Consider the following 22,143-nt stretch of genomic DNA (forward strand, 5'->3'; position numbering starts at 1 on the left):
GGAAATTAAAGGAAAGGAAAGCTTTTTTAGTTCCCAAAGATATCTCAATGTTTAAAAACCATCTAATGGAAGAAAATATACTTACTTGCTAAAGAAGCTCCTATTTATTTATTAAATTAAAAAAAAATTTATACAATTTTAAAGGTTACTTTCCATTTACAGTTACTACAAAATACTGGGTATATTCCCTGTGTCGTACAGTACATACTTGAGCCTATCTTACACCCAATAGCTTGTACCTCCCACTCCCCGACCCCTATATTGCCCTGCCTACCCCCCAGCCCCACCACTGGTAACCACTAGTTTGTTCTCTATATCTGCTGAGTCTGAAGAAGCTCCTATTTAAAGCTAGCCTTTCACTTTATTTATTTATTTTTTAATGAATTTGGGTGCAGTGTTTACCATTTACTATGTGCCTTTTATATAAGATCATATGTAGACATATCTCAGACTGAAATGTTTAATATTTTGTACAGTAAATGCATGTGGAAGGAATTATCTAATGAATTATAGAAGATTATTGGAGATGCTTCTCGGTTTTCTTGGCAAAAAAATGAGCTAATGAACTGAAGCGAGTGACCAGTTTGTAAAATACTTCATAAGTTTATGTCTGTATATTTACATATGTTGTAATATTCCGTCATTAAAGGCTAAATTCTCCATGACTATTAGGATCTACGGAAAATTTCTGTGTAGGTTTTTGTTGTTTCTTTAAAAAAAAAAATTAAAAGTTTACTTCAAGTTTAAATTTAAAAATTAAATGATTTCCCTCCTCCCTTCCTGGTTTAGAGCTACTTGTCTTTATTTTACTTAAGCACTATAGCATTTGACACATAAAGGTGTTTCCCCAGGAGAATATTGTTTCTGCCCGGGGCTGACATGAAAAGAAACGATTTGTCAGACTAGTGGAGCTTGCTAACAATTCAAATAAACAACCTGTCTTTCCCTTCATACTGCATATTAATAGAAATGTTAATGATAAACTGCCTCTTTTACACCCTACAGGGAGGAGAGATTATTGGGTCAGAGACAGTTTTCTTGCTTTGGGCCCTCTTAAACACAGCTGTTAACAGAATCCTTCTTACCAGTTGCATGCTTATTAGCACAATGTTTCTTACATAATGGTTATGTTTAATACAGCCAAATTGATTGTGCCTCATTTTTGTCATTATCTAATATGTAAAAAGCAATTAAATTTAGAATATACTTCTCTGGAAACATGTATTTTGATAGGCAGTAAGTAACTCTTCAAAAATGGGCTTCCTTGGATTATACAGCTGAAGGCCACGATCATATCTGTATTTATCACTTTTTTCTCCCCTCCTTACCACCACCACCACTACTCCTTGAGATAGAGTATGCATGCTATGCCTTATGCATTTGTGCCCTCAGTACCTAGCAGACACTGTAAATGACTGTCAAGTTATTTAATGACTTGAGTTTGATAATGACGTTGCTTTACTTTTACGTGGTCTTCTTGAATTTTACTTCAGCATATGATCCACTCTAAAATCTTCCTTTATCAATATAATTGTTAGAAACAAGACAACAGGCCCCAAATGGAGTTGCTTATGCTAAGCCCCACATCACCAAACTGAGGCTTAACTTACAGTTTAGGCTCTTCCAGAAATGGAATCTAAAGCAGTCAGTCAGGAGTCTCCTGATCAGCATGTGTTAGGTAATCTGCCAGATAGACCCCTGCCATCCTCTAAAGGAAATTAACTTTGCAATAACCAAACCAATTTTTTTGCCTAGTATAACGTCCTTGTTCCTGCTCCCCTCTGCCTATAAAAGTCTGATATTTTGTACAGCTCCTTGGAGCTCCTTTCTATCTGCTAGATTGGATGCTGTGTGCTTCAAATCGATTTCTGCTCATATAAACCCTTAAACATTTTAATACGCTTCAGTTTATCTTCTGAAAGTTTATATAGTTGTCTAGAGCTGGTCATACACTGATGTGGGAAGGATCTGTTAATTGAGGTATGGGTAGTAAGTAATGACTAGTGAGGGAAGTCTGATCTTTCCAGTTGATTTTTGAGGTATTGAAAATAATGAAATTAGTTATAGAAGTAAAATATTCAGGGATTTTAAGTTATCTAGCTTACTTTTAGGAGAGTATAATTTACTGGTTGCTAACAGAAATAATGTCAGCTATTGGCTACACTATTATGGTAACTTGAAAATAAGACTGGCATTATTCTTAGGTTTTTTCTAAGAAAAGAATGAATTTATAGAAATATTTCAAATAATTAGCTGGGCTTATTTACCTACCAGCATCAACATGTCTCTTTATACTATTCAGAAATTGAATTGTTGGTGAATTATAAAATTTTGAGTTGTAACTGTTGTGAGTACCAAAAGTGTCCATGAAATGAATGGGCAGAGGAGTGTCTTCAGTACCTTGATCAGGGCCTAATGTTAATTGTCACTTGATAAAGAGCAGTGGTTCAGCAAATGGATTTCCATATATAAACGGGATTGAACAAAAAACTGTCCAGGCATCAAATGGGTGCAACCTAGATGTCCATCAACAGAGGAATGAATAAAGAAGATGTGGTACATACATACAATGGAATATTACTCAGCCATAAAAAGAACAAAATAATGCCATTTGCGGCAACATGGATGGACCTAGAGATTGTCATACTGAATGAAGTAAGTCAGACAGAGAAAGACAAATATCATGTGATATTGCTTATATGTGGAACAAAAAAAATGGTACAAATGAACTTATTTACAAAACAGAAATAGAGTCACAGATGTAGAAAACAAACTTATGGTTACCGGGTAGTGGGGGATAAATTGGGAGATTGGGATTGACATATACACACTACTATAAACAAAATAGAAACCTAGGGAATTTCCTGGTGGTTCAGTGGTTAGGATGCCGCACTTCCACTGCAGGGGGCATGGGTTCTATCCCTGGTGGGAGAACTAAGATCCTGCGTGCTACAGCCAAAAAAAAAGAGGGAGAAAAGAAAAAATAGATAACTAATAAGGACCTACTGCATAACTCTAGTCAGTACTCTGAAATGACCTATATGGAAAAAGAATCTAAAAAAGAGTGAATATATGTATATGTATAACTGATTCACTTTGCTGTACACCTGAAAGTAACACAACATTGTAAATCAACTATAGTCCAATAAGAATTTAAAAAAACAAATAGCAACATCAACATGGGTAATCCTGTTTATACTTTTGGGCCAAATGTAAGTTTCAAATCTTTCCTTATAGCTTGCTGCCAAAGCAGATGTGTGTCTCTTTTTGAAATTAAATACTTAGTTTCTACCTTTATCCTCTATACTGATTTTGTATGTATTCATTCCTTGCTTGATTTTATTTTTCATGGCCTTGTTCACCAGTCCCACCAAATACGATGCTGAAACATCTCTCTTTCACTCATTGTATTAGATATTATCAAACTACTTACTGTATTAGAGACAATACACGATTTATTTGATTTTGTTTTTGTAACTTAATGCTTGTTTCTCCATTAGACAATAAACTTTCTGAGTGCAGAAAAAACAAAAACCCACAAAAAAACACATAATGTATTAAAGATGGAACCTAAAAATAAAATACACTAAATATTACTTTTTAAAATAAGTAAGCAGTTGTTAGTTTAGTTTAAAATCGTGCCTTTTCTTTGTTTTGCAGATGGCAAGCTGAGATTTTCTTTGAACACTAAGAAAAACTAAGATTTTGATAAACTTGAACTTAGTGTTTTAGACACGTTAAAGTGGATGCACTTTACTGCTCTTAACTCTCTTTTTAATAACCTCTCACCTAACACATCGTAACCACCTGTAAGTGAAGACCAGGCAAGAAGGGCTTTTGGATAACAATTTGAAAAGTCTTTCTTGAACTATTCTTTTTATTATTTTGTTCTGTCTTAGAGACATAGTGGGATAGAATCAGCAAACTTAGCTTTGGTTTTATATTCTTTCAAAACTGTTAATTATCTGGCAAAATTTTTCTTGTGGCACCAGAGGTAAAGTTGTTGAGAATATTAATTTAAAACAGTGAGTGCATTTTTAATTTTGAAAATTGTTTGGAAACAATCTCTTTTATGTATTTAGAAGTATAGGAAATCTATTGAACCAGTTTCTAGGCTTGAGAAATTATACTTCTACTTCACTGATCTTGTGAAGGGTTAGAATAGATAATAAAGATTAAAACCAACTGATGGATAATTTTTTAAATAGTGGAACCAACTTAATTCATAAATTTTCTTTTTCTTTTTAGACTTTCAGCATTATTTGCCTTTTGTGGAAACATTTATTAATTTCACATTTTTTAAATTTCTAGGTAACTTGGGTTCTTACCCCTGTAACAACTGAAATAACAAGTCTTGATACAGAGAATATAGATGACATTTTAAGTAAGTACCTTGATATTTTTAAAGTATACTTTCTTCTCTCTAAAGAGTTAGTTTATATACAAAAACAAAATAAAATCTCATTTATCTAGAACAATTGAGGAGCCAGCATTCTGATTAATTCCATGGTATAGGGAATTAACTAAGCACTTTTGGTTTTAGTTTTTAGTAAAGTTTCTTAAAATGCGTAAGTCTACTTTCCTGTGTTACAAGTAAACTTTTAGTCTTGTTTTGTTTCTTTGCCTTGTCATGAATACCACTCTTAACAATTCAGAGTATTTTGTTGCTTAGAGGCCAGCAGTTTCCACTGTGCAGTATTACATGTCAATGACCTTAGGACCCAGCCTACAATTTTTTTTTTTGTCTTTTTTTTAGCTTTTAACTAAATCACCTACTCTGATCTCTTTTGTCATTGGTCCAATTAAGTTCAATAATTGTTTTGCTTGTTTGCTGACAATGTGATTGTAGATACAGTTAACTTGGGGGAAAACGTTTCTTGTTTTTAAAAGTAGAGGGAAGGTGAAGATGTGGGTGATAGAAAAATCACAACTTAGGAGTTTTAAGAAAATGTAGTGTGGATAAATGATGTCTTTTTTTTTTTTAAGCATTCCATTTCACCCACTGGTTTGAGCAAAACTAAAAATAGTAAGAGTTAAAAGGAGTTATTCATTGACCATCATATATTGTTTCGTGTTCTTGGAACTGGTTTTAAATGCTAGAAAGTCTGTTCCCATATTATGGTATCTCTTTAGAGAAAGGGTGCTATAAACTTTAGCCTGTATCAGTGTCACCTGGAGGACTTATTGTCAGTATTGCTAGGCCTGCCCCCAGGTTCTGATAGAAATTGCTAGACCCCACCTAAGAATTTGCATTTCTACAAGTTCCAGCATGATGCAGGTGCTTTTGGTCCCAGGGATCACAGTTTGTGAACCACACTGCTTTAGAGTAAGTAGCAAGTAAAGAAAAAGTGTTTTGAAGGTAAACAACGGAAAAAGAGAATTGAAACTTGCAAATCATCTTCACTCCTTTTATCTTTCAAATTCTAGAGTATCTTTGTGGGTATGGTTTCTGTGTGTGTGTGTCTGTGTGTGTGTGTGTGAGAGTACTGAGTACTTGAGTTTATTTAAGTTTCTCTTTGTTAGGTTTAGGCAAAAGGAACAGATATATGTTTCTCCTGTCTTCACATCCGGATATGCAAATAATACTGTTATATTTTACAACAGAGAATAACTGTTAAATGGGTAGGAACCAGAAAAGGTACATCTTATGCAACACTGTTATTTGTAGATTACTTGTTGCAACTAGGTGGCATCTGAATTTTAGAAATAGATTAGTTATACAAGTGTGTTCTCTGAAATAGGATTTTATTTGCAAAGCTCGGTTATTCATGAATATGGAAGGTCAAAAAATGGATTATTAAAATCCTAATCACTCCACTTCACTTTTTATGAGAGTAAGCTATTTAGAAGCTTACTTGCTTGATCTGGGTTTGATTCTCTGTTTATTTTATATTCATTCAGTGGAGGTATTAAGATGGAGGACGATATAGAAAAAAGGAATAGGGACTCCCACAAATTATATAAGCTGTCCATGACTCTCTGTATGGGTTTCTGAGTGAGAGATAAGTTACTGTGTATTTTTAGTGAGCCTTTAAGAATGGAAAAAGACCATGATGAAAACCATATCTTTAATTATGTCATAATTATGTAGGCATGAGTAACTTAGGTTATTTGGTTTTGTTTTTCAATTTCAGACAATGCTGATGTTGCTTTAGTAAATTTTTATGCTGATTGGTAAGTAATATCTTATTTTTTTGGCGGGGGGGGGAGTGCATCATTAAGTTTTTTTTAAACTTTCTAGAGGTGATTTTTCTTTGCTAGAAAGGAGTAAGTGGGGAAGCCTCTTTTTTTGGTGAGACAATATTCCATATATAAAAATAAATTAAGGTTCATTCAAAGATGAAGCAGCTCAATTTGGTGAGCATTTATTTTGAGAGAAAATATACCTGATTCCATTATCCCACATTTTAAAATAAAAGCAGGTAACATAAAAACTCAGATCTCTCTGTCTCTCCCTCTTTCTCTCTCTCTCTCTCTCTCTCTCTCACATACACACACACGCACACACACACACACACACACACACACACACAATTACGTATTGCAATTCTCTATTTTTCCTGACTGAGGAGTAAGGCAGTGTTTGGAGGTGAGGATGTGGGTGTGGCAAGTTTAGAAGGAAAAATAATGTTGACATTTTATAACATATACCATCTACTACTACTTACTACTTCTAGGAAGCCTTTACTCCTTTCCCTGTCTGAATTGGATTCTGTCTTATGTGTTCATATAGTTCCCTATGTACCACATTCTTTTCTTGCTACATTTTTTTTTTAACATCTTTATTGGAGTATAATTGCTTTACAATGTTGTGTTAGTTTCTGCTTTATAACAAAGTGAATCAGCTATACATATACATATATCCCCATATCTCCTCCCTCTTGTGTCTCCCTCCCACCCTCCCTATCCCACCCCTCTAGGTGGTCACAAAGCACCGAGCTGATGGAGCTGATCTCCCTGTGCTATGCGGCTGCTTCCCACTAGCTATCTATTTTACACTTGGTAGTGTATATATGTCCGTGCTACTCTCTCACTTTGTCACAGCTTACCCCTCCCCATCCCCGTGTCCTCAAGTCCATTCTGTACGTCTGGGTCTTTATTCCTGTCCTTACCCCTAGGTTCATTAGAACCATTTTTTTTGTTTGTTTGTTTTGTCTTGTCTTTCATCTTTGTGCTCTAGCAAACAGAGTTTGAAAGCAGAGATGTCTTACTTAGTATTCCCAGCATCTACAAGGGCATAATATGTAGCAGATGTTAAAGAATGTGGCATGGGGATCGGAAGAAGGGAGCTTCAGCTGGAGAGAAGTTTGAAACACTCACATGATCCTTATTCCTAGACAATCTGTATCTTATATGACCCTTTTTGGCTTACTACCTAGTAGATGCCACTACCCTACTTCAGGCCACAGTCCTGCAATTTACCTAGATTCCTGTGACAGTCTCCTAGTTTATTTCCTGTGCTTCTAGTCCTATGTGTCTCCATTCTGTTCACTACAAAGTAAGCCGGAGTATGTTTCCTAAAGTGCAAATTGGACTAGTTTACACCTCATCTTAAAACCCTTAAATGTTTTCTATTACCTTTGCCTAGGAGGCCCCTGATGACCTGGTCCCTTCCTTCCTCTGTAGCTATGTCTCTTGCCTCTCTCCACTCCCACATTCTGTTCTGTTTTACTGAATGTCTTTCAGTTTATGCAATATTCTGTATTCTTTCATCTTTGGACCTTTAGTCATGGTATTTTCTCTGTCTGAATGGATCTCTCTTCTCTTACCCACTTGTTTACTTCCTTAAGTCTGAATCATCTTTCAAGTCTTAGATTAGATGCCACTTTCTCCAGGTCACCTTCCTACATCAGTACCCCTACCCCTACTCTTAAGTCAGGTTAGGAACCCTTTTTATATCTTCTCATAACACCACATACTTACCCAGTCATAACACTTGTATGCTGTGGTTTAGTTGGTACTTCCTTACTATATTAGTAGCTTTGTGAAAAGTTACCATATCTATCTTTTTTCAACATGAATCCCCAAGCACTTTGCATAATACTTGGCAGATAAGTATTAACATAATAAATAAATATTTATTTTATTTATTATATCATTTATTTATATTATTATTATATTATTTATTTATTATATTTATTAACAATAAATATTTACTGAATGAATGATGTATAGTATCTGTACTTGAAGAACTTCAGTAAAATGTTGAAGATATACAGAGAAAATACCATTTATAAAATGTACAACAAAAGGAAGCATTTTCCGAGGTAAATTAAGATTATCCAGATGTAACATTAGCCACAACATTTGGTAGAAGATTATTTAATTCAGTCCTTTTTAAAGAAAAAACTGAGATCCAAAGGAGTAAAGTATTTCCCCACAATCACCTGACTAGATTATGGCAGAGTTAAAACTAGAATGCAGTTATTTTGATGGAGGGATTTTGTGTGTTATAAGAAAACGAAATAGAACATGCCACCGACCTTGTTGCAAAAAGTGAATTGGAAATGTGGAATAACTGCAGTTATTTGAGAAACATATTACCAAAGAATACCTGGAATTGTTCATAAAGTAATACTCTTTTATTCAACTGAAAAAACTTGGGTAACTGGCTATAGGACGTAGACTTACACTGTGTGGCCTCAAAGGCTGGATTCTGAGTTCCCTCTGGAAGTTATGGATGTGGTACAGTTTAAGGAAGAATTCTCTAATAGATCTGCCTAAAAATATACCTGAGAGGACAGTAAACCATAGTAGGAACTTAATAATGCTGTTATGTGCCAGACTCTTTACATATATTGCTTTTAATGCTCAGAACTACCCTGCAGGTAGGTATTATAATTTCCGTTTTAGGTTGAGGAAATTGAGGCTCAGAAAGGTCAGACGGCTAGTAAGTGGTGGAACTGGGATTTAAACTCAGGTATGTCTGACTCCAAAGCTTATTTTTTTCCCCACTAGGTTATACTATTAGCAGGTGCCCCTAAATTGTCCCTGCAGAGACTTTTACCCATTTGGTTGATTTGTAAAGGGTCGATTCAAGTACTAGATTGGAGATTGGATTCTGATGACCCTTAAGGCCCTGTTAATAGATCTATTTGCTTTGGTTGTGTTACTTTTATAAATGTAACTTTCCATATGTATGCAGGTACAGTAATATTGCAATTGAATTTTTATTTCATCTTCCCCTTTCACATTTTGGTATTAAAACCGATCCTATTTTAAACATGAATCTGTTTTTAAGTGCTTGCTGGGCAGCAAACTGGACAATCCAGAAAGGAGCCATTAATATCTGTCTTTACCTTGCCCATAAGCCAGGAGCCTGTCCACTGATTCTTTACTAGACCATATCCTAATTCTTCAAGAAACCATTAATCAGTCCTTACCCCTTGCCTCCCTGGCCCTCTAGAACGCTATCTTCAGCAAACTGTAAGAACCCACAAAGCTGTGGTCCTAGCCTCTCCAGTTCCTCCAGTCTATCAGTTTATTCATTTAACAGACATCTACTGAAATGCTTATTAGAATATGTAGTTAAATAAGACACGGTCCCTGATATCCGCAGACCCCACCCACCTATCCCAGATGGGAGAGATTTAAGAATGCTAAAAGAGAAAAGAGCCACTTGAAAGCGAGAGATTGAAGATACAGATTGTGTCTCCCTGGTATATTCTAGGACATCTCCTTAGGAAGTCAGGTGAGTGGGCTAGAAGAGTTACATACAGAAAGAAATAGGGAAGAAGTATAAAGTTTGTTTTCCTTTCACAGGCTTTAATAATATTTTTGTTGAATTATAGTTAATATGTATGACCTAATCACATGTGGATTAAAGAGCTCACTGGCTTCATTTAAGTAAATTTCTTGATGGCAAAGGGCTCAGGAAGCAATAGTAGCAATTATAGTTTTGTTGTTGTTGTTGTTAACAAATACTGCATACCTTTTTCATATGAGAATGACCATTCTAGCCCAGCTGCTTGTGTGCTGATTCTTATTCTTCTCTTTCTTATCAGGTCCCTTTAATGACCCATAGAATATATTTGTGAAGTGGTTGGCCTGATTAAGGGGCAGTCAGAATTAGAGGTGTCAAGTTTCCTGAATATTGTGGGGTTTGTGCCCCCTTTTAAAAGTAAAAGCAAAACAAAAACTACAGACAAAGGAAACATGGACAGGAAAGTCTCATTTGGGGATTAAAAAATTTTGCTCCTGAATTTAGTATATTTAAGAGTTTATAGATACAAAAGCCCATTTTAACCAGAGGTAAATTTTGAGGGGGAAATTCACTCTATACCATATATCTTTTTTTTTTTTTTTTTTTTTTTTGCGGTACACGGGTCTCTCACTGTTGTGGCCTCTCCCGTTGCGGAGCACAGGCTCCAGACGCGCAGGCTCAGTGGCCATGGCTCACGGGCCCAGCCGCTCTGCGGCATGTGGGATCCTCCCGGACCGGGGCATGAACCCGCATCCACTGCATCGGCAGGCGGACTCTCAACTACTGCGCCACCAGGGAAGCCCCCATATATCATTTTTGTAAAACTTATTTATTTAGTATGCTAACTTGCCTATGAGATTTGACTGAACTTGTCAGGTGAATCAGTCTAATATTTGCAATAAACTTACCATTTTAAAGATTGTGTAGTCTAAAAATATGTTATTTGGAGAAAACGAATTTCCTTCATAAATGCCTGAGTCTTAGTAGTTACACGTCCAAGTAGATACATCTTAGAGGGCTTATTTCAGACTTGTTTCATTGCCGCTGTGAGAGGTCCTTAGCTTTGTGCTCCATAATATTGGCCATTTTCTTCCAGTGGAAAAAACCAGAATCTTTAAATTATTTGTCCAGTCTTTGAAATGGAATAGTCTTTGAATTCAAAATTGTTTTCCTCTCCAATGAATGACATCAGGATTCCTGAATTAACAGTGTGACTGTTAATTCTGTTTATTGTTATATGCTAAATATGAATGGATAACAACAGAAATATCAATAAAATTTTATTGCTTCTGATTTTCAGTTTTAATTGGTATCCTCCTCTGTGCATAGGTGTCGTTTCAGCCAGATGTTGCACCCAATTTTTGAGGAAGCTTCCAATGTCATTAAGGAAGAATATCCAAATGAAAATCAAGTAGTGTTTGCCAGAGTTGATTGTGATCAGCACTGTAAGTACCTTATAGGAAGTCTGGAAGAAACTGTCCTGTCCCCACCTCTCCTACACACACACACACTTTTTTTTTTTTTTTAATGCTCTGTTTTAAGTAGAGAACAAGCCAAAATGTTCTAGTGACCTTGGTTAAAATGTTAATATTTAATCTTTTTGTACTTAAAACACTACTTTCCATTCTGCCTGTGTGAGGGATTAAAAAATTTTTTTTTCATTAAAATATAGTAGTGCAAGCATAGAGGTAGTAAATCATTTTGGTTTTCTACCAAAGCAAATACCAAAATCAATAAATAAAATTGAAATATAGTTTTAGGAAAGAAAAGGATTTCTGTTAGTTTTAGAATCATGCAAAAATACTATTTGTAGTAATTTCAGATAAAACGATCTCAGACTTTGGGGTGGTTTCTGTTGTTTAAAAGATTATACTAAGATTGTCTTAGACTGTCTTTGAGGTGTAATTTGCTGTAGTTACGATTAAAAGTTTGTTGCAATGAGTTATTGGTAAGTTGCCCTGAATTACAGAACACTCCCATTGTGCAAATTTCCTATCCTTTACGTATCACCTGACAAGTAGAATTTCTGTGTGTGTGTGTGTGTGTGTGTGTGTGACATACAGATGGCCAAGAGGCACATGAAAAGACGTTCAGCATCACTAATTATTAGAGAAATGCAAATCAAAACTACAATGAGGTATTACCTCACACCAGTCAGAATGGCCATCATCAAAAAATCTACAAACAATAAATGCTGGAGAGGGTGTGGAGAAAAGGGAACCCTTTCGCACTGTTGGTGGGAATGTAAATTGATACAGCCACTGTGGAGAACAGTATGGAAATTCCTTAAGAAACTAAAAATAGAACTACCATTTGACCCAGTAATCCCACTACTGGGCATATACCCTGAGAAAACCAGAATTCAAAAGGACACATGTACCCCAGTGTTCATTGCAGCACTATTTACAATAGCCAGGACATGGAAACAACCTAAATGTCAAACGATAGATGAATGGATAAAGAAGATGTGGTAACATATATACAATGGAATATTACTCAGCCATAAAAAGGAACAAAATTGGGTCATTTATAGAGATGTGGATGGACCTAGAGTCTGTCATACAGAGTGAAGAAAAACAAATATCATATATTAACGCATATATGTGGAATCTAGGAAAATGGTACAGATGAACCTATTTGTAGGGCAGGAATAGAGATGTAGATGTAGAAAATTGACATGTGGACACAGGGTGGGAAGGGGAGGGTGGAACAAATTGGGAGATTAGGTTTTACATAAATACACTACCATGTGTAAAATAGATAGCTACTGGGAACCCGCTGTATAACACAGGGAGTTCAGCTTGGTGCTCTGTGACGACCTAGATGGGTGGGATGGAGGGCAGTGGGAGGGAGGTCTGAGAGGGAGGGGATATAGGTATACATATAGCTGATTCACTTCACTGTACAGCAGAAACCAACACAACATTGTAAAGCAATTTTACTCCAATTAAAAAAAATAATAAAAAAGTGAAAGCTTGTTGCATTGAGTTATTGATAAGTTGTCCTGAATTATGGAAAACTCCCATTGTGCAAATTTCCTATCCTTTACATTTCACCTGACAAGTAGAATTTCTGTGTGTGTGTGTGTGTGTGTGTGTGTGTGTGTGTGTGTGTGTACACTAACTTTTCACTTTGCTGATGAGGAAATGGAAATAAAGTGGCTTAACCAATGTCATACAGCCTACTGTCTAGTCATGGCAGGCTGAGAATCCAGAACTCCTGACCAAATGCCTTCCTAGACCTATTTGCTTCTTTTCTGTTCAATTCGACAAACGTTTTGGGGATTTTCTGGTAAAAAAATCCCAGAAACGGCTAACAGCAGAGCATTTCAAAATCTTCTAAGCCATACCCCACATTTCTATCTGCTGTGGTTCATAACTAGATACGAAGAAGGGAGCAATAGAAGGTTGTCAGTGCAAGCATGGCCTGCATTTCCACACTGCTTTCTGCATCTTTCCTCCCACCTTTCACTGACAGAGAACATGATGTTTTTGGTTTGGACTCTCATTTCAGATTTTTCTATTCTTTATGTATTTAATTAGACATTAAAGTACAGACAACAGTGCCTACTTTCCACTGAATTTGGAGTATAAGATCTGAAATTATGCTCTCAAGCTTACAGTTATTAGAAAGAAAAATTAACTATTGTTGAACAATACATATCATTTATTCTACTTCTAGACATATTAACATATGAGATAAATCTGACATCATTGCTAGTAATTAAGTTCTCTTTTTATGGGAGTAAATAGCCATAGTTAAGATGTTTTTTTGATCCACCAGAGATATCTACAAAATTAGTTTTTTACTAATGAAAGTTATATCTGAGACATTGTGTATTTTCCCTAAATATTTTTTCCCTTCTGTGTAATTCTTCACTTTTTAAAGTGACATTATGAAATCCTTACTGATGATTTGTTCATGTTTTCCACTTTTTCTTTGAGATTGTATGACAGACTGTACTTTGGGTAACCCCTCATGTGCCAGTTGAATTATAGAGGTTTTGAACTGGAAGGACCGTAAGAGTCCTGTGGTCTGGAGAGAAATGCCTGTTAGGCACATTGTTCTTTGGTAGGATTTGCTTTTAAAAAAAAAGAAAAGATTTATTGAAGTATAATTGACATATAATAAACTGTACAAGCTTAAATTATACAATTTAATGTTTTGACACATGTATGCAGCTGTGAAACCATGATCACAGTCAAGATGTCAACATATCTGTCATCCCCCAGATTTTGCTTGTGCTCCTTTGTGGTCCCTCTCTTCCCCTGTCAATCCTCAGGGGGCCATGGAACTGCTTTCTGTTACTATAGACTAGTTTGTATTTTCTAGGATTTTATATAAGTGAAATCATACATCATGTGTTCTTTGTGTGTGTGTGTGTGTGTGTGTGTGTGTGTGTGTGTTGTTGACTCAGCATGGTTATTTTGAGATGGTTACATGTATTATTCATTTTTATTATTGAGTGGCATTCCATTGTATGGCTATATACTATAATTTGTTTAACTGTTCACCTGTTGACAGACATTTGGGTTGTTTCCATTTTCGGGCTATTATAAATAAAGCTGCTATGAACATTCAGATACAACCCTCTATACACATGTTTTCATTTATCCTGGGCAAATACCTAGGTGTGAAATATATGGGTCTTATGGTAGGTGTATATTTAACTTTTTAAGAAACTGCCAAACTGTTTTCCAAAGTACTTGTATTATTTTACACATCTACTAGCAGTGTATGAGTGTTCAAGTTGTTCCATATTCTTGCCAACATTTGGTATGGTCAATCTTTTTAATTTATCAGATCTGTTAAATTATTAACAGGGGTAATAATTTCTTATAATAAATTCTTACTGGGTTTTGAGAACTCTTTATACAAGTTCTCTTTTACATGTGTAATTTGCAGATCTTTTTCTCCCATTTTACTCTCTTAAGAGTGTCTTTAATTGTGCTAAAATACACAGAGCATAAAATTTACCATCTTTACCATTTTTAATTGTACAGTTCAGTAACATTAAATATATTCACACTGCTGTACAACCAGTCCCCAGAACTTCATCTTGTGAATCTTAAATGCTATACTCATTAAACAACTCCCTATTTCCCCCTCCCCGTAGTTCCTGGTAACCACCATTCCTCTTTATTTTTCTATGAGTTTGACTATTCTAGATACCTGGTAAAAGTGGAATCATACAGCATTTGTCTTTTTGTGGCAGGCTTATTTCACTTAGCATAATGTCCTGAAGGTACTTGAATGTTGTCGCGTGTGTCAGAATTTCCTTCCATGTGATGGCTGAATGATATTCTGTTGTATGGCTATCCTACAACTTCTTTATCCATTTATCCATCGATGGACACTTAGGTTGTTTCCATGTCCTAGCTATTGTAAATAATGCTGCTGTGAACATAGGGGTGCAGATATCTCTTCAACATACTGTTTTCATTTCCTTCAGATGTATACCCAGAAGTGGAATTGCTGGATCATATGATAGTTCTATTTTTTAATTTTTGAGGAATCACAATACTGCTTTCCAAAGCAGCTGTACCAACTTTTATATTCCTGCCAGCTGTGCACAAGGGTTCTAATTTCTCCACATCCTTGCCAACGCTTATTTTCTGTTTTTGAGATAACAGCCATCCTAAACGGTGTGAAGTGATATTTCATCCTGGTTTTGATTTGCATTTCCCTAGTGATTAGTAATGTTGAGCATCTTTTCATGTGCTTCTTGGCCATTTGTATACCATCTTTGGTGAAAAATCTGTTTGAGTCCTTTGCTCATTTTTTAATCCGTTTATTTTTTGTTGTTGAGTTGTAGGTGTTCTTTGTATATTCTAGACATTAACCCTTTATCAGATAATAGGATTTATAAATATTTTCTTCCATTCCATAGGGTGCCTTTTCACTCTGTTGATTATGTCCTTTGCACAGAAGTTTTAAATTTTGACGTCCAGTTAATCTGGTTTTACATTTGTTGCCTTTACTTTTGGTGTCATATCCACGAAATTATTGCGACTCCAATGTCATGAATCTTTTCTCCCCTATTTTCTTTTTAAAGTATTAATCATTTAGGTGGTATGTTTAGGTCTTTACCCATTTCAAATTAATTTTTGTATATGGTGCAAGGTAAGGATCCAGTTTCGTTCTTTTGCTTGTGTACATTCAGCTTTTCTAACACCATTTGTTGATGGACTGTCCTTTCCCTATTGAATGACTTGACACCCTTGTCAAAATTCATTTGACCATATATGTGAGGGTTTATTTCTGGGCTCTCTGTTGTGTTCCATTGGTCAATATGTCTATCTTTATGCCAGTACCACACTGCTTTTATTACTGTAGCTTTGTAATAAGTTTTGAAATCAGGAAGTGTGAGATCTCCAGTTTTGTTTGAGAGTATCTTCTGAAGGGCATATATTCTTAATTTTGATGGAGTACAATTTGTCCTTTTACAAAATGGATTATATTTTTAAATTCTGTATCTCAGAAATCTTTGCCTCACCCAAGATCACAAAGATTTTCTGCTATGTTTTCTTTCATACATTTTATAGTGTGAAGTTTTACATTTAGGTCTATTATGCATTTGGAGTTAATTTTTACATGTGGCACAATGTATGGATTGGAATGCATTTTTTGCAAATAGTTATCAAGTTGTTCTGACATAATTTATTGAAAAGACTATCCTTTCTTCAATAACTAACTTTGCATCTTTGTTAAAATCAACTGACCATATATATATGGATCTATTTCTAGTCTCTATTCTGTACTGGATATATTTGTCTATGATTTATTTGTTTATTTGTCTATGTTTACACCAATACCACACTTTCTAGATTACTGTAGCTTTATAAATAAGTCTTGAAGTCATTAGTGTAAATCTTCCAACTTTGCAATTTTTTTCAAAGTGGTTTGGTTACTGTAGTTGCTTTGGATTTCTGTATGACTTTTAGAATCAGCTTGTTAATTTTTAGCCAAAGGGGGTGTTGGGGGGGAAGACTGCTGGATTTTAATTGGGATTACTTTGAATCCTTAGACCACTTTGTGGAGAACTGTCATTTTGACACTATTGAATCTTATAATTCATGAACATTGTATATCTCCCCATTTATTTAGGTCTTTTCAATTTCTCTTAGCAATGTTTTGCCGTTTTCAGCAATGTTTTAGTCTACATGTCTTTCACATCTTTGTCATATTTATCACTATTTATTTTTTGATGCTGTTGTAAATGATATTTTTAAAATAAACTTTTTATTTTTGGAACAAATGTAGAGATACAGAGAAGTTGCAAAGATAATACGGTGAGTTCCCTTATACTCCTTACTCACTTTACCCTAATGTTGACATTTTACATTACCATGGTACATTTGTTAAAACTCAAATTTTTATTTCTGTTGTTTGTTGCTAGTATATAGAAATACAATTGATTTTTGTATAATGATCTTGTACACTGGTACTTATTAGTTCTAATAAGTTTTATGTAGATCCCATAGGATTTTCTACTTAGGCAATTATACTGTTTGCAAATAAAAAGTTTTACTACTTACAGTCTTTATTTCCTTACAGTATTCTTTCCAGCCAAGTGTACCTACTTGCTGCTTCAGGATTAGTTTCTGTCAGGCAGAAGTTCTCTATGAAGCTTCCTAGCAGAACCAGAAGGTGACCTCAGAATCAAGATATCATCCTGCTCACATATGTGTTCTTATTAATCACCTGTCTGGCATTGTGGCAACCCACTCTGTCCTGCCTTCTGATACTTAAGTCTGTCTCTCTTGTTTCCGGCTCAGTGTGTCACCCAGAACTTCCATTCATAGTAATAGTGTTATTTCTTGGAAAAGGTCTTGTAAAAAGTTTCTAGTCAAATTGCTGGGAAAAACTATTGTTGATGTAGTGCTTACTTGGAGTTAGGCATGCTTTTTGAATGTATTATTTCAGTTATCTTCACTGAGATACTGTTATGCATTTATTCCACAACATTTTTTTTTAATATGCCTGCCCTTTAGAATGCAGTGTGGGAGGTTCTAGAGATATAGCAGTGAGCCAAACACACCCAGAAAGGCAAGAGCAATAAATACACAATTGCTTATTGGGATAACTGTTTTGAAGGGAAGGTTTTGGGTGCTATGAGATAATAAGTCTGACTTAGTCTAGGGGCATAGGAAGGTCCTCTCTTGAGGCAATGATACAAGACCTGAAGGAAGAGTAGGAGTTGTTTTTTTTTTTTTTTGCGGTATGCGGGCCTCTCACTGTTGTGGCCTCTCCCGTTGCAGAGCATAGTCTCCGGAAGCGCAGGCTCAGCGGCCATGGCTCACGGGCCCAGCCGCTCAGCGGCATGTGGGATCTTCCCAGACTGGGGCACGAACCCGTGTCCCCTGCATCGGCAGGTGGACTCTCAACCACTGCGTCACCAGGGAAGCCCAAGAGTAGGAGTTTTTAAGGGAAAAAAGGGAAGAAGAGTGTTTCAGACAAATGGAGGAGTAGGTGTGAAGTTTCTGAGGTGGTAATGAACATTGGACTTTCAGAGAGCTGGAGTATATTATCATCTTATAGATGAAGACACTGAAAGACTTAGAGAGGCTGAGTGATTTACCAAGGTTACATAGTAAATGGGGGGAGCCAGACTTGTCACCAGCAGTATACAGCTTTTATCAGGTAACTATACTATTTTGAAGGTCAAAGTAAAGTAATTTAAATTGAGGTTTCTCATAGAAACTGAGAACTCACCCAGTTCCTGCATAAAAATGACTCAAGGGGGCTTCCCTGGTAGTCCAGTGGTTAAGACTCTGCGCTGCCACTGCAGGGGGTGCTGGTTCGATCCCTGTTCAGGGAACTGAGATGCAGCATGCTGCGCTGCATGGCCAAAAAAAAAAAGACAAAATGTTTGTTATGAATAATGTAATAGTCTGTTTAAGTTATCCCTACTGGGTCAGTATATAAACAAAAATGTAGTTACTTATATGTGGTATTATTGTTTCTATACTGTGTGGCCCAACCCTCTACTAAGGTAGAATCCTTTGTTCTGGTACCAGAGGCCTACTACTTACTAAGTCATATACAGTTGGGCAAGTTATCTAAAAAAACAAAAAAATTGCTAAACTTGATTTAGGACTCACCATAAAAAGTGTGTGTGTGTGTGTGTGTGTGTGTGTGTGTGGTGAGAAAGAGGGATATGGTAACCAAATGTGGTAAAATGTTAAATCCAGGTGAGGACGTACAGGTGCTCATTATATTACTTTTTCATCTTTTTTTAAGTTTGAAAATTTTCAAAATAGAAAGCTGTTATAAAAAGTCACTGAACCTGTAATTTGTCTGGTTTGGAAAAGAGGGAAGAGCGCCTTGTTGCTTTAGAGTTTTTGAGAGAATATGTGTGAAAGAAGCTTGAAATCTGCACTATACAGGTGTACTGTGATACTGTTAATTGTAATTTCTGTTACTTTCACTATGATAAGTAACCTTCAACATGATTATTGAATTTAAAGAGAATTTCCTTGGATAGACTTCTACTGGCATTTTGAGGAATACTTAGGGCCACTTGATGGCTTTTGGAAACTGAGCCCTGGTTCTCTCTGTGGCTGTCTCGATTTCTTAGTGAAAACCTCCTGTGTGCAGGCATGGCAGTTGAAGGCATTTTGTTGGTCATGAACTGCCTTCTCTCATAAGTTGCCATCTCCTGGACAGCAGCACGTCTGCATTACCACTGGGTACTATGGAAGGTAGATGTACCTTTTGTGAATATTCTCCCATTACCAAGTAGAATGCCAGTAACACAAAGATGGCTTAATGTTAGGAAATAGAATAAATCCCATCAGTATCTAAAATGGGGAAAACCAGCTTATCCTATCAATAAATGCTGAAAGACTTGATAAAACCCAACAAGGTTCCTGGAAGAAATTAATGTGGCAAAATGAATGAGCCATCCTTTGCTTGCATTGAATTTTTTTCTTCTTTTTTTTTTTTCCTGCGGTACGCGGGCCTCTCACCACTGTGGCCTCTCCTGTTGCGGAGCACAGGCTCCGGACGCGCAGGCCCAGCGGCCATGGCTCACGGGCCCAACCGCTCCGCGGCACGTGGGATCCTCCCGGACCGGGGCACGAACCCGCGTCCCCTGCATCGGCAGGCGGACTCCCAACCACTGCGCCACCAGGGAAGCCCCTGCATTGAATTTTTAAAATCTTTAATGACTATGTATTGCTTCTTAACATTTTGCAAGCTCGAACTGAGGTGTGACACATGTCTGAATTTAGTTGTGAGTCTGTCTATCTTAGCCACAAATCTGGTATATTGTCGTGCGTTTGGGAATTTCTGCCAGTGTGGTGTTATAGTTTTTTTCTTTATCAGCACTGCTTAAGAATTGAGGATGAGGTGAGACCATAAAGTGAAGAAACAAACAACATAATTACATAACAATATAAAAATGTAATGGCACTAATTTTCATAAAACATGCCGAGTATTTTCAAAGCAGCCCCTGTGGGAGGCAATGCATGTACTCATCCCTTAGAACCTGCTGGGCCTCCTTTTGGAGTTGTCCTCTACGCCAGTTTACTAGTTGATCAGGAAAAGTTATCTCAGTACATAATTCTATGTTTGCTGCCCGCATTTCTTTCTATCTCTGTCTCTTCCACGTAGCAGCATCCCATGGAGTGCTTTCTGCCCTACCTTTATCTCACTTCGTTATATGCCCTTCCTAGGACTTTATTTGATGAAAGGTTCAGGTAAATAGGCTGAGAACTTGGAACTGGAGAAGGAGAGAAGGCAAGAGTGGATATAACAGGCTCATTTCACTCAGTCAGCCCTTTTGTTTCTGTGTATGAGCTGCTTGCAGCAGCTTTGATTTCCCTTCCCCACTCTACCGCCTTCCTCCAAAAAGGTTGGAAACTGTAAGAGAATTTTAAACTTAGACTGTTGCTGGAATGACATCAGGAAGCTTCCAACTATTTAAGCTTAGCTATATTTTTTTGAAATCCCAGTGTAAATCTTGTAGCTTGAAAAACCCTCATCTAGTGGTAAAATTTAGTTCACCTCCTAAGCCCCTAAGTTCTCCATCTGTTGTATTTAAGGTAGGGAACAGACAAAGTAGAAGAGAAGTAGAGGAAGAGAAAAAGGAAAAGGACGTCAGGGCAATTGAAGAGACAGACTCAAGTTACACATAGAGGAGCAGCTCCCTCCTACAGCCCAGAGAGCATTTGCCGCTGTGTCCCCACTTATCCTGCAGAGGACGGGTACTGTGTTTCATATTTGTCACAGATCTGACAATTGCCCTTTTAGTTTCTCCCAGCTGGGGGTCCCATGAAAGGAATCTCTACATCTCTGGTGAAGACATATTTATTATGGACTTATTAGAGGATTTCTTTTATACTGATCTTAGGGGAATCCAAACTGGTATATCTTTTTGTTACATGTATTATACATTTAAGAGTTTTAAGAATTTCATTTAAGATTCTAGTCTGTGGAAACAATTAGAAGTAGCAGCAGCAGCAGTAGTAATATTAATGATAATAACAATAATGATAAAATGTAAGCTTTATAAGAGCAAGAACCTTATCTTTTTACCCCTCTATCCCTAGCACTGGATTGGGGTGTCTAGCACATTATCTGTGTTTATTTATAGTTATTGAATAGATGGATGGATAAATAGTAGCCAGCATTTATGAACTATTAGTTTTATAGGTGCTTTGTTAAATACTTTAAATAGGTTATATCATTATCTCTCAACATACGGTAAAGTATTTTTTGCAGTATTTTGTCAAGTTTACTTGTCACTGATTATAAGGCACACTTTCATCTGTAACTGAAAAAAAAACTGAGAAAAATTGAACTATGTTTTCTTTTTTTTTTTTTTTTAAAGAAGATGTTGGGGGTAGGAGTTTATTAATTAATTTATTTATTTTTGCTGTGTTTTGTCTTCGTTTCTGTGCGAGGGCTTTCTCTAGTTGTGGCAAACGGGGGCCACTCTTCCTCACAGTGCGTGGGCCTCTCACTATGGCGGCCCCTCTTGTTGCGGACCACAGGCTCCAGACGTGCAGGCTCAGTAGTTGTGGCTCACAGGCCTAGTTGCTCCACGGCATGTGGGATCCTCCCAGACCAGGGCTCGAACCCATGTCCCCTACATTAGCAGGCAAATTCTCAACCACTGTGCCACCAGGGAAGCCCTAGCACAATGTTTTATTATCACTTAGGATTTTTATGTCTATCATAAGAACTATTTTAGAATTACTTAGATACAGATTTTTTGTCATATCGTTCATTTGTGTACCTAAAAAGGGAATTTATTCAAGTAATCCTGAAACAGTTTCACTTTCAGAATCTGACTCTTGTGCAATCATTTACCATTTCTGAGTCATTGATTTCTGTGGTTTTCCACACAATATTTATTGACTTCTGTGCATTAAGAGTGTTAGTAACACTCTTGATTAAAGAATGTTACTCTACTTTTTCTAGGATTTTCTTC

At 36.4% G+C, this 22,143-nt stretch overlaps 1 protein-coding gene across 2 annotated transcripts in view; it reads left to right on the forward strand.

Moving 5' to 3' along the window:
• The window catches only part of ERP44 (endoplasmic reticulum protein 44), a 91,004-nt gene that overhangs the window by 28,584 nt on the left and 40,277 nt on the right, over positions 1-22,143 (forward strand). For both annotated transcript variants that reach the window (XM_082843201.1, XM_082843200.1), the window contains exons 2-4: positions 4,312-4,384; positions 6,135-6,174; positions 11,033-11,148. In XM_082843201.1, the coding sequence (XP_082699327.1) occupies positions 4,312-4,384; positions 6,135-6,174; positions 11,033-11,148 (229 nt within the window). The remainder of the gene's footprint in view (positions 1-4,311; positions 4,385-6,134; positions 6,175-11,032; positions 11,149-22,143) is intronic.

Source organism: Leucopleurus acutus (assembly GCF_964270905.1).
Source record: "Leucopleurus acutus genome assembly, chromosome: 7".
NCBI classification, from domain to species: domain Eukaryota; kingdom Metazoa; phylum Chordata; class Mammalia; order Artiodactyla; family Delphinidae; genus Leucopleurus; species Leucopleurus acutus.